Source organism: Branchiostoma floridae, chromosome 6, assembly GCF_000003815.2.
Source record: "Branchiostoma floridae strain S238N-H82 chromosome 6, Bfl_VNyyK, whole genome shotgun sequence".
NCBI classification, from domain to species: domain Eukaryota; kingdom Metazoa; phylum Chordata; class Leptocardii; order Amphioxiformes; family Branchiostomatidae; genus Branchiostoma; species Branchiostoma floridae.
Window position 1 is genome coordinate 6,906,903 of NC_049984.1, and position 15,932 is coordinate 6,922,834.

General features: G+C 40.9%; 2 protein-coding genes across 3 annotated transcripts; one reads left to right on the top strand and one right to left on the bottom strand.

Moving 5' to 3' along the window:
* Window positions 1–3,782: 3,782 nt before the first annotated feature.
* LOC118418711 lies at window positions 3,783–5,512 on the bottom strand. Of its 2 annotated transcripts, none has more exons than XR_004831509.1 (2): window positions 5,219–5,512; window positions 3,783–4,316 (listed from the first exon to the last, which is right to left on the bottom strand). XR_004831509.1 is itself a non-coding variant. In XM_035824775.1 (2 exons), exons 1-2 carry the CDS (start codon window positions 4,988–4,990, stop codon window positions 4,038–4,040), a joined length of 306 nt encoding a protein of 101 aa, XP_035680668.1. In that variant the 5' UTR covers window positions 4,991–5,207; the 3' UTR covers window positions 4,015–4,037. The 2 variants fall into 2 exon arrangements, 1 of the variants encoding a protein (XP_035680668.1); XM_035824775.1 differs by lacking the exon at window positions 5,219–5,512 and adding an exon at window positions 4,964–5,207 and having other exon boundaries at window positions 4,015–4,316.
* Window positions 5,513–5,602: 90 nt separating this feature from the next.
* LOC118418698 (26S proteasome non-ATPase regulatory subunit 7-like) lies at window positions 5,603–10,562 on the top strand. The gene is made up of 7 exons (XM_035824756.1): window positions 5,603–5,909; window positions 6,543–6,635; window positions 7,138–7,316; window positions 7,669–7,760; window positions 8,446–8,567; window positions 8,997–9,085; window positions 10,189–10,562. The coding sequence occupies exons 1-7, from the start codon at window positions 5,735–5,737 to the stop codon at window positions 10,450–10,452; spliced, it is 1,014 nt and encodes a 337-aa protein (XP_035680649.1). The 5' UTR covers window positions 5,603–5,734; the 3' UTR covers window positions 10,453–10,562.
* Window positions 10,563–15,932: the final 5,370 nt, after the last annotated feature.

The following is a 15,932-nucleotide window of genomic DNA, read 5'->3' on the forward strand; positions in this document are numbered from 1 at the left end:
TTTTTTTTTTCCATAGAAATGTCATCTAACCAGCAAATTTTCCCATAAAAAAACTTAAAGCAATGCAGGAAATCGTGGCAAAAAAGCGTGGAATTTCTAAAACTAGTAAAAGATCTCCTGCAAGTCTGCGTTCTCACGCCCGCCGGCGGCTAGAGAGAGGCGACCGGTCTACCACGCCGTGGGAAAATCAGCGTCACGCGTCGGCGCCCCCCTCCCCACTACAGTTTTGGTTAGTCGAATCGTGCTGTCGTTTTGGTTTTCATTTTTTCCCCGATTTACCGTAAGTTATTACGCAAAACTACCGAGGTCACGGGTAAATTTCTCATCACTCGGTTTCCAGTGATGAAGTCGCGTCGTCACTGGCTTACCAGTGGGGAATATTTATCGTCACTAGTTTTCCAGTGATGAGGAAACTTCAGCTGGTAAACCAGTGACGACAAATATTCAGTTTACTGATGAAAAAGGAATCATAGTTTCAGTTGAGGGGATTTCAAAGTTAGCACTTAAAGTTATACTAACGTCGCCTCTGCAAGTCCCCACACTCCCGGACCAAATCTAACAGTAACACGGCTATGGCGACATGTGAATTAGGGTGTTTTTGTTGCATATCAAACTCAGAACTGGAACGTTCTAGTGCTATTAGAACGTGGTCACTGGAAGCCCAGTGCCGAAATAATTTCATCACTCGGCGTCCAGTGCCGAAGAGTCACCCGTCACTGGAAACCCCAGTGAAGAACCGGTGACCTCGATGGTTCCGCACTCGGTGTCCAGTGACGAATGACGTTCATCAGTTTCACTGGGCCCCGAGTGACGAGCGGAGATGATCACTGGGCCCCGAGTGACGAGCGAAGTTCATCACTGGAAACCGAGTGACTAGTCAAGGTTCATCACCGGAATTCCAGTGCCGAGAGAGCTTCATCACTGGAACAAAGCAATTCATCACTGGAAAACCAGTGATGAACTTCCTTCGTCACTGGGCGTCCAGTGATGACGCCATTTTGAATATACTTTCGTCACTGGAAGCCCAGTGAGGAACCCGTGACCCGCGTAGCCTTGCAGTTATTACCACCACAGAACCAAGAAAAAGTCCCAAATATATGTAAATTAAAAATAGTTTTCGTCAAGCCGCTCAGGCCCGCGAGCTTGCAATACGTAAATTTAGGGAGCGGGGCGCGCGCCGCTTCGTGGCGCAAATCTACTAGAAATTCAGATAAAAACGCTTTTTAGGTGTTTTTTTAATATCAAAACAATGAAATAGCTTCTATAAAGCAAATATTTATGCCTCTATGAAGCAGATATTCATCCCTCCATTAAGCAGATATTTTGAGCCATTCTGTTTTCCGTTTTTTACTAGGGGTGAGAGATCTGCTTCTCGATGAAAATCATGAAAAAGTATGACGCAAAGCGCATTTCCAAATGGGAGCGCAGTGTTTTATTGGCGTCTTGAATATTTTTTTCAAAGTTGATAGGAGGGGGAGGGCCTAGCAAAAACTTTTTGACCCGACCCTCTGGCGACCGGCCCTCCCCCCTCACTAAACGCCGTACGGTCCCTAAACATAAACATTAACGGCAAAGAAAACTAGAAACCTGCAGCAAACTTCTTGCTGTCACCACAGTCTCCGTAACGCCAAGATATCAGACGCCAAATCTACACACCAAGTACTACACAAATACCAGTGTATATACACAAAACTGTTTGTTTAAACCTCTGCTGAATGAAGGAGTGAGATGTGACTTTGAACTCGGAGTGACAAGTCAACAACGGCCTACAAACTGGTGAAAGAGGCAGTTGAAAAGCCTATTGTGTGCGTACTTGGGGTGAAGCATGCTCTGCCAGGCTACGGGTGAAACAGAGCCGCCTACTTGTTCTAGTTGAGTAGCAACAACACTGTTCGGGGTGAAAGGAACAAGACTGGGAGATCATTGTAGTTTACATAGAGGGGTGAAAGTATGCGTCATCTCAAAGCAGATGTGTGGTGTTGGCTACCAATAGTTTTTGGATATCTTTTTACATCTGTAAGTACATTGTTGTAGATCTTCTCTACAATACTGCATGCCTTTCAATATATTACATACAGGCTATTATAGCATTGCTCTAAGGACAAAGGCAACAAAAAGGGACTATCTCTTTCAGATTAAGAAAAGGCTGTCATTTGAATTTACTGAAGTCCCTTGTATTATGGGGCTATAAAGCATGCAGCCTGTGCTACATTGTTAACAGTCTGTAATGTATATTCTTGATTGTTAGCTGTTGAGGTGAGTTTGAAGGTTGTATTTTTTTCAAAAGTATAGGAAGGTAAGCAGTAAAAATACTACAACATTTGAATGGAGTTCAGAAAAGAGCCAAAACCCCACATCTGCTTAGATAGGGAGACAGAAGCACCGGTCCAGCACCAGCCAACATGCGTAATGATTTACCCCCAGACAGTCCTGCACCTGTATCCAGGTGTGTGTGGCCAGCTGACAGGTGAGACATGACAAATGGTTAGTCCCCAAACACAATCACATACATGTATGGTACAGAATGAATCACTCAGTCTAACTCTAATGGATTCGCTGAACCTTTACTTTATATTCATAACCACCACAACTACAGTATCAGTTGGCAAACAGTTACAATGAAGTTTTCAGTTGAGCCAGACATAGTAAAGTTACATTGATGAAGGTTAGACATCCAGGTAACAAGATATGCCCAATAGCAGTTACTCAAGCAACTGGATATGGTTTTGGGTAAAACGAAGCCATTTGTGCTTCCAACTTCCAAGAATGCTTGTCACCTGGTTGGTATGTCAATATGAAGAGTTCTTTTTCCAAATGACACAATAACCTTTGGTAAAAATATCTGCCGTTTTGGTACTTTTTGGTAGTCCTTCAATGCTGAGGGAGGTTAGCGGAAGGACTACCGAATTGTAGACGAGTTTCTTCTTTTTACTTTTGGTTGTGTAAAAAGAACCGTGTGATATCCAGGCCACATTCCAAATGGTTCTTACCTTTTTGTCTAGTTTTTACAGTTCGTTGTCCACCAAACTTCCAAAGATCATTTATCAGGATGTCTTGCCTTTTTTATCAGAAAACCAAACATTGCCCTGGCTTACAAGAGTCATTTATCTACGATCTCTCTTCAGGTGAAAGATACACGTCAAAGACAGGCAATAGGAGGATTAGGGTTGCCATGGTGATAAGTGATAAATCCTCCACTACACATTATGGTGCTGTCACATGTTGTTGTATTGTTTGTCCTGGGTAGAGATAGGGGTACAGACTGACATGGTGTACAACAAATACTGGTTTTATAAAGGAGGTTTAAAACATGGGGATAAGTACGATTTGGCCCTTTACCAGCTTGGTCAACTCTGCCCGACACCCAGGTGCCTGGTCGACTCCAAGTTTTAGCAAGGGACAGAGTTAGGGTTACTGTTAGGGTTAAGGCTGGCCCAGCCCCAGTCTGGGGTTGGTTTAAGATTGGTGTTAGAGTTAAGGCTAGGGTTAAGGTTGGGCTGTTGCGCACAATTGACTGAGGTGTTTGGCTGAGTTGCTAGTAGAATACGGCGTACAACATCCAAAAATATGTTCTTTAAACCTCCTGGATACTTTTATGAAGGTTAGATATGCAATGTTATATTAAGTATGGAGTCATTACTTGAAGTGACATCTATCAATCCTCCTCAGCATTGCTCAAATGAACGGGCAAAACAAATCAATACTACAAAATGTATTTTTGTAGTATTACATAACATAACAGTTACTGGAGCTTTCACTGGCGTTGAATTGTTTGATTGGTATACTGATAGGTTATATAGTTGATAGGTTATTTAGTTGATAGGCTAGTTAGTTGATAGGTCGGTTAGTTGATAGGTTGATTAGTTGATTTGCTGATAGAAAAGCTGAAATATTTACGATGGATTTTTATCATATCAATTTATATAAGGAAGGCACTGGGCTAAGAAATCTATAATTTAGAGTTGCCACAAAATTCTGGTCCCAAGCTTAGTGATTTTTATAAAGATTTTAATTTTCATCCTTGCTAAATCGGGTGCTTACATGTTGTACTTCAAACTTGAACCTGAAAGCACTTTTGAAAGACGTCTCAGATGTAAGTCACTACAGTTTAAATTCAAGACTCTTAAATCACTAGGCCTCCTTACCTCTAGCGTCTCCACCTTGGCCTTGAGTTCCTTGTTCTCCTTTGCGATCTCCTGAAGGAAGGCCAGCGTCTCGATGTGCCGTCCCGCCAATCTCTCGTTCTGTTCCTCCTGCTCATCCTGGCTGGGGCGCCCCGCCTTGTTGCCATAGCAATTCTGCATCTTCTCCAGCCTCTGATGGGTAGAGGAAATACATGCTAATCTTTTATAGTTTTAATCAAATCATGTTTGTTTGTTATTTGTTTGTTTTGCATAACTAGGAATACGCCTTAAGGAGTATCACACCAGTTTTGTACAGTAGGCACAGCACAGGCTACACAAGACAGCAGAATGTAAGGTTTGATCCATTCACACTGGGATGGACCCTTACTCTTTTTGATACTGTAAATGCATTTAAGTTTGCGGGGATTTAATTTAGCGGTAGGGGGAAAAAGGACTTTTCGCGGTGGTTTTAAGTTCACGGTAGCACCATGCGCTGTACTCTCTTACTGCCATGGGAAAATGTTCGCGGTGGTTTTAAATTTGCGATGAAGTGGCAACCGCGAAAACCACGAACATAAAACCACCGCGAACATTTCTGCATTTACAGTAGTTGTGGTAAGATTAAACTTAAAGTGCCCTCTCCTCAAAGCCCAGACTTTACGTCCAATCTGAGAGAACATACTGAGGCTGGAAATGACAAAAGACTGGCAAATAATTGCAAGCAAAAGATGTTGAGAAAGAAGTTTGGGACATAGTACAATCTACAGTGTTAGTACTCAGTAGTGGTAGCGCTAGTAGTAGTAGCAGTAGTGCATTTAATTACTGTTGCACCTGTTTACCTTTTTCAGCATGTTGAAACGGGACATTTCGAGAGAAAAAAAAACGAACAAAACTCAGCTCTAGCTCTAGGTACAGGGACTTGTTGTGCGTCTGGTAAAAGAAACTAGGACAGTGCCTAATGTTTTATTCAGACACAGGTGCGTTATGTTGACTGTCAACAACTTTATTTCAAGACTTGAATCAGTTCCATTTTGTAAACATGACGTGATTCAAACTTGAAACCTGAGGAACAAGAAAACGAACAACAAACTCACCCGTCTCAGCTCACAGTTTGAAGATGGAGATGGTTTTCAATACGTACATATTAGTCAGTAAGACGAAATATCCGTATAAAGCAGGGAAATATCAGAAAACCCTAGAAAGAAAACTTATTTTTCCCTCCATGCTTCGAAACGTTGTTATGTTTGCAGCACGCAGTGGTGACCTTTAGTTCCCCTCCACCCTACACAATATAGTACATCATAAATCACGCTAATGTACAACAATACATACAACAATACAGCTATTATAGCGATAAGAAATATATCATTATACTATCTCGTACCATCCTTTACAATGTTAGTGCGGTTCATTAATTATTAATGATATTTCCTTGGAGATTTCAGTTTGACCTTTTGTGTTCTTTCGCGCGTAAAGAAGTGAACCGGCGACAAACTGCGCATGTGCAGTACCGCCATCTTGGAAACTTCAATTTTTTGCCTGTCACGGAAAATCGTCCGAAAACTTCGTGTTTTTCTCTGTTTCCTACAGACTGTTTTATAGGAGGCACGATGCCGATCATAGCGCCGAACATAGACAAGGTGGTGGTGCACCCGCTGGTGTTACTGAGCGTGGTGGACCACTTTAACAGGATGAGTAAGATCGGGAACTACCGGCGCGTGGTCGGAGTGCTGCTCGGATCGTGGAAAGGCAAAACCACGTTAGACATCTCCAACAGTTTCGCAGGTAAAAAAAAAAATTTTAAAGAAAAATCGCCTTAACGAAACATTTGAAGTGTATTCTAGTGCTACAGGTGTATTGAGGTTATAGTGTTGAGAGGATATGGTAGGCATTGATGTTGTTTGCAAGGAACCAAAATTTACATGTGTCATGATAGAAGGTGGGAGGGGGGCATTGTTTTGTCAAATAAATTTTATGATAAAAACATGTAATGCTGTCCTATAATGTATGGTTTTACTTATCCATTTGTGAGGAACAAATTATACTCCACTATAAATTTTACATTTTCAGTTTGTACATGTTATGATGTACACGTGTAGAAATACAACAATACATGTAGTATTCCTCATCGGTCACGGTACCAGGGGTGGGCTGGGAACAAGGGTGATGCAGATTTTTGCAGAATAAACAGTTCTGTATTTTATTTATGTCACAGCCACCCAAGAAACAAACCTTTCAATGCATAATCTGCTCAGTATTGAAATTTTTTGTCAGCGGCACATCCTGCGCAAGGGCAGTACACTCAAATTTTTCCCATAACCCAAAATATCACCTGATCTGAAACACCAAAATCAAATGTTATCATGGCCTAGTTATGACATAATAAATGGACTTTTTCGTCTTTTTTTTCTGTCCCAGTTCCATTTGATGAAGATGAGAAGGAGCAGAGTGTGTGGTTCCTGGACCATGACTTCCTGGAGAACATGTATGCCATGTTTAAGAAGGTCAATGGTGAGTACCGCAGTCTTGAATGTTCTTTTCTCTCTCCATCATTTTCTCAAGTACCACCCAGATTGGGTACCATCACTGCTTGAAGCTTGCTGATAGAGCCTTTTTTTGCTCACTGTGCCAAAATGCTTTATTGCTATTTCCTGCTGTAGGCGATTCATAATCATAGGACAAAATCTGTATTCCATTAGGCTGCCAAATTGCATGTTGTTCATTTATTTTTCTCAAGTCTCTCTCTCTCTCTCTCTCTGGCTGGTTTAGCGTCCGTTCTTCCCTGTAGCAGGGGTTGGACGTGTCGCCAAGTCTGAGTTTCAAATTGCTCACTCACCCACTCACTCATCATCGTGTACAATTTAGATTGTTTTCAAAAGATGTTTCTGCATATTTTAAGCATTCACAAGTTCACAATCTAACCTATAGTTCTGAGAAAAGGGGCTCTTATAAACCTTACTCTCAATGACAGACAGTGTATCAGATAGTAAATAATGTACTTTCTTTTCTTCAGCTCGAGAGAGAATAGTAGGCTGGTACCACACAGGACCCAAACTTCATGTTAATGACATCGCAATCAATGACCTTATGAGAAGATACTGCTCTGCTTCGGTACTGGTTATAATCGATGCTAAGCCAAAGGACCTGGGTCTACCCACAGAAGCCTACATTGAAGTAGAGGAAGTTCATGATGTACGTATGTTTTTATATACACTCAGTGTTTCTCACTATTGAAGTTGAGAAAATACTTGTTTTACTTATGTATGAGTGTTGAACTATTCTTCTCTAGTTTTGTTAAATGTTGCTGATAGTTTTGAATGACTCTATTGTTAGCAGTCTAGCACTCAGACTCAGGAAACACAAACTTACAAACAAGCAAGGATGTTTTGGTTTGAATTACAGCCTAACCACCACTACTCGTGTACTATGGAGCATATAATTGTAAGGGTTACATTTATTCTTTCAGAGGGAGATTTGATGTAGTTGCCTTTGTTAAGCTCTGTCCTTTTAAAATGTTAGTATTTTGTTGATGTATCTGTTGCAGGACGGCACACCAACATCGAAGACGTTTGAGCACGTCCCCAGCGAGATCGGAGCAGAGGAAGCAGAAGAGGTTGGAGTGGAACACTTACTTAGGTATGACTGAACCAAGTCCTACAACTTTTTGGCTGTATATATTAGCAATGCCACCTAGTCATGCTTTACAGAACTGCAGTTGTTTAAGAACATAGAGGCCAGCCCAACTTTTCACTTTATCTAGGTGCTGCTTGAATCTTGCCTGGATACAACTTCATTCAGTCAGTCCAGCTTCTTTATGGATGTATCAACCATGCCATCTAGCAAAGTTTTAAAGAACTGCATTATGGTATGGTCACTTTCCTAAAAAGGCAGTGCTCCCCTGAGCAGTTTGCAGACACGAAGAGTATGTCAAGAAAGCAATAATCACCAGCATTCTTTGTGTACAAGTCTAGATTTGTCAAAAAGCAGTTACTTAAGCAACTGGATATGGTGTTGGAAACAGTCAAACGTTTCAGATAGCATCCACTGTCTTTTGTCAGTGACACTGAAATGTATGACCGTTCTAAAATTATATCCAGTTGCTTGAGTAATTGCTTTTTGGCATATCCTATTACCTGGATGCCTAACCTTCGTCGGATTTACTTTTTTATTTTTTATTCCCAATGACAGCCCGACCAGCCCCTCAGTTACATGTTTGACTCTGCTTAAATCTATGACACAATCTCCATCCACCCCTAGAACAAATTCTCGGTATCTTTTATAGTTTCAAGAGTTTTAAGTGAATGTTGCATGTTTTCCCCAGGGATATCAAGGACACCACAGTCGGCACCCTGTCCCAGAGGATCACTAACCAGCTGATGGGTCTGAAGGGGCTGCACTCCAGAATACAGGACATCCGCACCTACCTGGACGATGTAGCCGAAGGTGGGTACACTGTGCAGCAGCACCACCTGGCAACTTTTCATCAAAGTGCAGCCAGACTGGCTGTAGATTGCCTGAGACAGTTCACTTCACAGCCATCAGTTTTTTGCAGATTTCTCGCTTTTTATTTTGTATCTACATGTATTCTAACATATGACTTTAGAAGCTGACCGAGTTTTAGGAAACATATGGCCCTGTAATGTTGTCTTTAAGCACGACAGAAAAAAAATCACCCAAGTTTTTACTGAATTTTCTTCAGATTTATTGAATTGTCTTCCTCAGGATGGTTGACCCTGTAGAAGACCTTAGGTTCAGTAAAAAGAAAAGCTACTTGGTGGATGTGTTTTGTACTGGAAAACTCTGTTACAAGTTTTTCACAATACAGATAAGTTTCCATGCTAATGCTTTGCCTCCCCCCCTATCCATGTCCAGGGAAGTTACCTGTGAACCACCAGATTGTTTACCAGCTTCAAGACATCTTCAACCTGCTTCCTGATGTCAACCTGCAGGACTTTGTCAAGGTCAGTCAGTTCTTAAGGTTATGCACTAACTGACAAGCTTGCCAGAGAGGCACTAGCATTTTTACAAATGTAAGCAAGAACATTATATATGAGTCCTTGATTTATGGAAAATTACAGTGGAAAAAGAGAAGAAAACATAAATTTGAACTTATCCGATTCAAGTCAATTTATTTGAGGTGTGCTATATAACATTTCAGTCCCACAGATTTTTCTGTGACTCGTCCCAATTTGGGGTGCATATTTTAATTGGATTGTTACTTAAATCGAGAAAATATGGCATTTATTTATTATTCACATATCAATCTCTACCTATCTGCATGCTCATTCGTTAGGTGTGAAAACCCTCCTTATTGTTTCTATCCGAAAGTGTTTAATAAAGATTACCCACTTGAGTAATGACACTTGCCATAATGATTTTCCATCAGTTATCCAACAAGATCTTGACAAATTTCTTCATGCAAAGGATTTAAACAGATTAACAGCCCGGAAATCACCAGGATTGTGATAACATAGAAAAGAACGAAGGGGAGAAATTAGGATGAATGTTCTCAGACTCGACTGGCATACAAATTAGGACAGGGTAAATGCAGGTCGTTTGTGATAGAGAATGACACATTAAAAGGGTTAGTAAGTGAGAGCACGTTCTGTAAGTGCTATGCAGGGAGCTGGTATCATAGTGAAGCCTTCCTGTAATTTTTCAGCAGTGTTGAAAAATTACATACTTGATTCCTCCTTTTTCACCACTATCTAAAAACAGCAGAATTCACTATCAGTATCACAATGTTCAGTTGGATTAATTTTTTTTACCTTCCAGGGCTCGAAATAACAACTACTGTAAATGCTACTGTAAATGCATTTAAGTTCGCAGGGATTTAATTTTGCGGTAGTGGGAAAAAGGACTTTTCGCTGTGGATTTAAGTTCGCGGTAACACCATAGACTGCAGTCTAATACCACAATAGAAAAATGTTCGCGGTGATTTTAAGTTCGCGGTGATTTTAAGTTCGCGGTGAAGTGGTCACCGCGAAAACCGCGAACATTAATCCACTGCGAACATTTCTGCATTTACAGTAACTCAAATGAATTTTGTTTCTCTTCCTGTCAGGCGTTCTACCTGAAGACGAATGACCAGATGCTTGTGGTGTACCTGGCCTCTATGATCAGGTCCATCATTGCTCTGCACAACCTCATCAACAACCAGCTGGCCAACAGGGACGCAGAGAAGGAGGGAACCAAAGAGAAGAAGGACGACAAGAAGGACGACAAGGATAAGGACAAGGATAAGGACAAGAAAGACGACAAGTCTGAGAAAGACAAGGATAAAGAAGAGAAGAGTAAAGACAAGTCAGATGCAGGGAAGAAGAAGTGATGCTGATAGATATTTTGTTCTGTTTCATAGAATTGTTATTAATGCCACTGGTCACTTTATTAAAAATAGAAAGATTCCAAAATTTTGAATCCCTTCCCTATTTGTCACAGTCAAATATCTCCATAACTATGTACATTATAATGAGAATGCCATAATGTAGACCATATGCTTTAAAATGACCTGTTGGCTGTACTGCCAGTAACAATATCAAATGCAAAACTTTGTATGACTTCCCAAACTTTAAATGACCAGTGTCCATGCCCTGTGAAGTTTGTGAAAAACTTCATAATTTTGTTATATGTCAAAGATATCTCCTAGCCTTTCTTCACAAGTATTGCTGTAAAATATGGAGAAGTTTAAGTTGTAGTTTTGAGCATTTGGGAGGGGGGGGGGTAGAGAGAACATGTTTGTCACCCAGCCTGTCTTCTGTGGGTACTCTTAAAATAAATGAAAATGTATCAAACATCTCAACTTGACAGTCTTGTCTTTGCTGCATGCACTAATATTTGTTGTCCTTTCATTGAGATTTGATTAAGCTGTGCATGTTACAATGCAAAGCAGGTATTTTTTTTCTGTACAGTTAACATGTATGTAGGACAGATAGGAATTTTTGGTCTCACCTAGGAGAGGTGGTCTGACCCTGCGGTCAAAAAGCCGGTAAACTTTCGTTCCTGTTTTTGAACACTTTTGACCAATCACCACCCATTCCAGTGCAAAGATGGTCTTAGTGGAAAAGGCCCCAAACCGGCTGGAATAAAGTTTCACTGTTTGCAATAGCAATGGCCCAGGGGTTCATTAACCCTGTCAGGTAACTGTGCCTCATACAACCCTGGCGTGACAGGTGATTGGTCACTCCAAACTGAAGAAAGTCGGCCTTTAAAAAGATTTTTGATATATCTTTTTCTTACGCTGGAACAAAGTTTAGCCATTGGCAATAGCAAAGTGGTTCATTGACCCCCATATCACGTAACTCTGCGTCATACCGCCCTAGCATGTTTGTCAGGTGTTGGTAAGGTCACGTGACCCGGGCTATTGGTCACTCCAACCTGAAGAAGTTCGACTTTAGAAATATTTTGCTTACGTTTGAACAAAGGTTTAGCAGTTGGCAATAGAAAAGGGGTTCATTAACCTCCCTGCCACGTAACTATGCGTCATAACACCCTGGCATGCTTGTCAGGTGTTGGTATAGTCATCCGGGTGATTGGTCACTCCAACTTTAAGAACGTCGACCCTTTAAAAATATCTATAAAATGTTTTTCTTACGTTTGAACAAAGTTTAGCTGTTGGCAATAGCAAAGTGGTTCACTGACCCCCGTATCAAGTAACTATGCATCATACCACCGTGGCGTGCCGGTCACGTGACCCTTACGATTGGTCACTCCAACCTGAAGAAGGTCAACCCTTAAAAAAGATATAAAATGATTTTATTACGTTTGAACAAAGTTTAGCTGTTGGCAACAGCAAAGGGCTTATTGACCCCCATATCACGTAACTTTGCGTCATACAATCCTGGCGTGCTTGTCAGGTGTTGGTAAGGTCACGTGACCCGGGTGATTGGTCACTCCAACCTGAAGAAGTTCGACTTTAGAAATATTTTGCTTACGTTTGAACAAAGTTTTAGCAATAGAAAAGGGGCAATAGAAAAGGGGTTCATTGACCCCCATATCACGTATCTATGCGTCATACCGCCGTGGCATACAGTCACGTGCACAGCAGAAAAGTGTAAGCCGTTAAGGGTCGGGCCCAGATGGCGGCTGCGATACGCCGATTATGTTTCCATCGCTTCTATCATATCAAATAATTGCCCGGTGACGCAAACTGGCGGGTTGTCTCCATACCAAGCGGCTTCCACGTGACGTCATGTGCGATATATCTCGTTAACGGAACATCTGTCTGATGCGATCCGAGGATTTGGGGAAATTTAATTAAAGCACCCGTCTGTCGCCCCTTCTCTTTGTTGTCGTCAGATAACGGCGGGACTCGTGGTTGTGACAGGTCGTTCGGTGTGATTTAAACAACCGCCGCGACGCCACCGCAAAACTCCACTGCAGGCCTTCAAGGAATAATCGACCAACAACAACGAACGTCGATTGGAAACGTCTGTTTTACCATTATATATCAATTGCACTCATTCCTTGAATATGACTTTGTTCACGAAAAGTCAATAATGTCACCCACCCACCCAAGAGTCTGCAGTGGCTTCCAACACTTACCATGATGCACAAATCACGGTTAAAAACCGCTTCACTGATCATTTAAGATAGTTAACCTGCCTGCTCCTCATGCAAGCCAGTTTACCCTGCCTGTTCTCAATCAAGTTAGCTACAAATGTAGGGTAACGTCACATTTCCAAACCGGGGCCCGGACGGGTTGTTTGTGGAAACGAAAAATAGAAACGTATACACAAAACTAGAAAGGCCGACATTTGCTTGAGAGCAAATACAGCATATTTCAGCCATCTCCCTCCTCATGTAACAATAGACTGTTCAAAAATCACCCATGTGCAAAAATGGAACACTTCTGTTTAAAATGACTTCTAACTACTAATCACACTTATGAGCAAAAATGAATCTTACAAAACCTCCTTCAAGAATGGACTCTTCTAGTGCACCCCATGTAGAAAGTTAAAATAGACGACTCCAAAAACACTTCCGCTAAGTAATGGAATTTTGAATCATCAACCGTCCAAAACCATATATGAAAAAAAACCTCTGTGCAAGAATCGACTCTTCCTGTTATATCCCTATGTAAATTGGAGCGATCCAAAAATACATCAGCTAAAATAGGACATCGACATAATCAACAAAGTCCACAAAATGAATTTAAAAGAATACCCCCTTCGTCGAAGAATGGAATCTCCCAGGACACCCTGTTTAGAATTGCACAATAGTCCAGAAATACTCACAGTACATGGCCTTTTGTATAACATGTATAATAAGCAACCCAGTCCAAAACTGAATTTTTAAAAAGTCCCCCGTGCATGAATGGACTCTTCCAGATAACACCAGGCTTGCTGATTGGCTGCCGAATCCTCCTCATGTGCAGTCTTCAGGTGGGGGTCAACTTACATTCAAACAAATGGAATTCGGAATCATCACCCATGTCCAAAACTGAATTTTTTAAAAATCCCCCCTATGTGCAAAAATGGACTGTCCCAGTAGTAGTCTTATGTTAAGTGGTTCAGTGCAAAAACACTTCCGCTAAAAAAAACATTGGCATTATCACCAAAGTCTAAAAGTAAATTTTAAAAAACACCCCCTGTCCAACAATGGACTCTTCCAGCAAAATGAGCTTGCTCATTGGCTGGTCATTAATTGGATTTACCTTGTCCCCCAACCACCTGGATGTCTATGGACTAGGTAGGTAGGTAGATAATTGGATCTACCTGGCACACCTGTGGCCCTGACACACCAGAATGACCTAGAGGTCGTTGACCTCGGCACTTCAATCTCACATATCCAAAACTCTCCCACAAAAACCTCCTTAAGGAGCCATTTTGAAGTGATTTATACCAAATATTACACATGGATCCTTTGAATACGTATCTAGGGCACCTCTGTCTCAAATTTCAGGTCATTTTGATGTAATACCATGGTACAGGGGGCCAAATTATACAGTTTTGGTCCAAAAGTTGCAATAAAACCTTAATAAAATCATTCAAGGAGCAGATATGAAAAAAATGAACAAAACACATTTTTGTATTGGCTCACTCTACCTTTGTGCCAAATTTCAGGTCATTCGGTCCAGGAACGGCGGAGATGAATCACTTTGAAGATTTGACAGGAGAAAGAAAGAAAGAAAGAAACATTACGAATACTAGAAAGGCCGACATTTGCTTGAGAGCAAATACAGCATATTTCAGCCATCTCCATCATGCAACAATAGGCCTTGAGGTCGTTGGCCCCTTTGGCCATTGGAAAATGACCAAAAAAATCCCAAATATATCATTTTAAAGTGGTCCATGCCAAAAATTATACATGGGTCATTTGAATAGATATCTAGAGCACCCCTTTACCAATTTACGGGTCATTAGGTTGTAAATCGAGGGAACAGGAGCCAAAAATGTCCAAATTTTGTCAAAAAATGGCCATAAAATCGCAAAATTAAGCATTTTGTTGTACCGTATGGGAAAACTTTTATTGAATTTATGTGCACATAATTGAAGGGCACTTTTATACCAAATTTCAGATCATTTGGTTGTAAAACGAGGCTACAGGAGCCAAAAATGTCCTTTTTTGGTAAAAAAAATGGCCAAAAATCGCAAAATTAAGTATTTCGTTGTACCGTATGCCAAAACTGTTATTGAGTCTAGGTGAGCATATGATCAAGGCACCTCTGTACCAAATTTTATGTCATTCGGCTGTAATACCAGGGTACAGGAGCCCGAAATATACATAAAAATTGACAAAAACCTCAATAAAATCATTTTAAAGGCAGATATGAAAAAAATGAAAAAAACACCTGGGGGTATTGGCTTACTCTACCTTTGTGCCAAATTTCAAGTCAATCGGTTAAAAAATGGCGGAGTTGATTCGATTTGAAGATTTGACAGGAGAAAGAAAGAAAGAAAGAAACATTACGAATACAATATATTTCACCATACCTATGGTATGGCTGAAATATAACAATATATTTCACCATACTATGTATGGCTGAAATATAAATATAGGCAAATAATGCCCAGACAATTCTCTTTACTTCTTGTGTAGTTTGGTGTTCTTATATCATACTTAACGTTCCCGAAAGCTGCCCGGCCGGGCCCCGGTTTGGAAATGTGACGAAGGACTTACCCTCCCTGCTATTGTAGAACATTCGCTTAGCGGTGAGTCTGACCCTCGCCCGCCCACACAACAGCGGCAAGGGCAGCCAGTCTTCCGAATAACCAGTTAGTCCCTCCACGAAATGACCGAAGGCAGGCTTAGTATGGTCTTTTGAAAACTCTTTTGCTCAACTATCTGATGTAGTGAAGGAGTAACCAGTTTCCTAAAAAGAAGATTTTCCAACTGCATGTATATTAGAGGAACCCATAATCAAGCTTTCAAAGTTCGTCTGTTGGTACGCACAGATACAGATGCATATGTTGACATCGAAGGTCAGGTATGCTGGCCGCATTGTGCGCGTTCAGACGTAGATTCAGATGTTCAGACATCGCAGCAAAGCAGTAACCATGCTGTGATTGATCGGCCAACGTCTGTGTTCTCTGTGACTGTGTGTATTATTTGTGTATTGAATGTTGTTAGTGTCATTACTTTTCAACTCATGAATCAAATATTTTAAAGAACTTGAGCTCCGTGTAATGCAATGTTCAGCTGAGAAATACGATCGAGTCTCTGACGATTTTTAAATTTTCAATTTGGCTATCTAATGTCAATCAATAAATAAGATAAAAACTCGCCGACTTTGTGACAGTAGCATCAGGGCCACGTAAATGTCATGACAAGGATAAAAGTACCGCGCATGAAGACAGATTATATAGGATA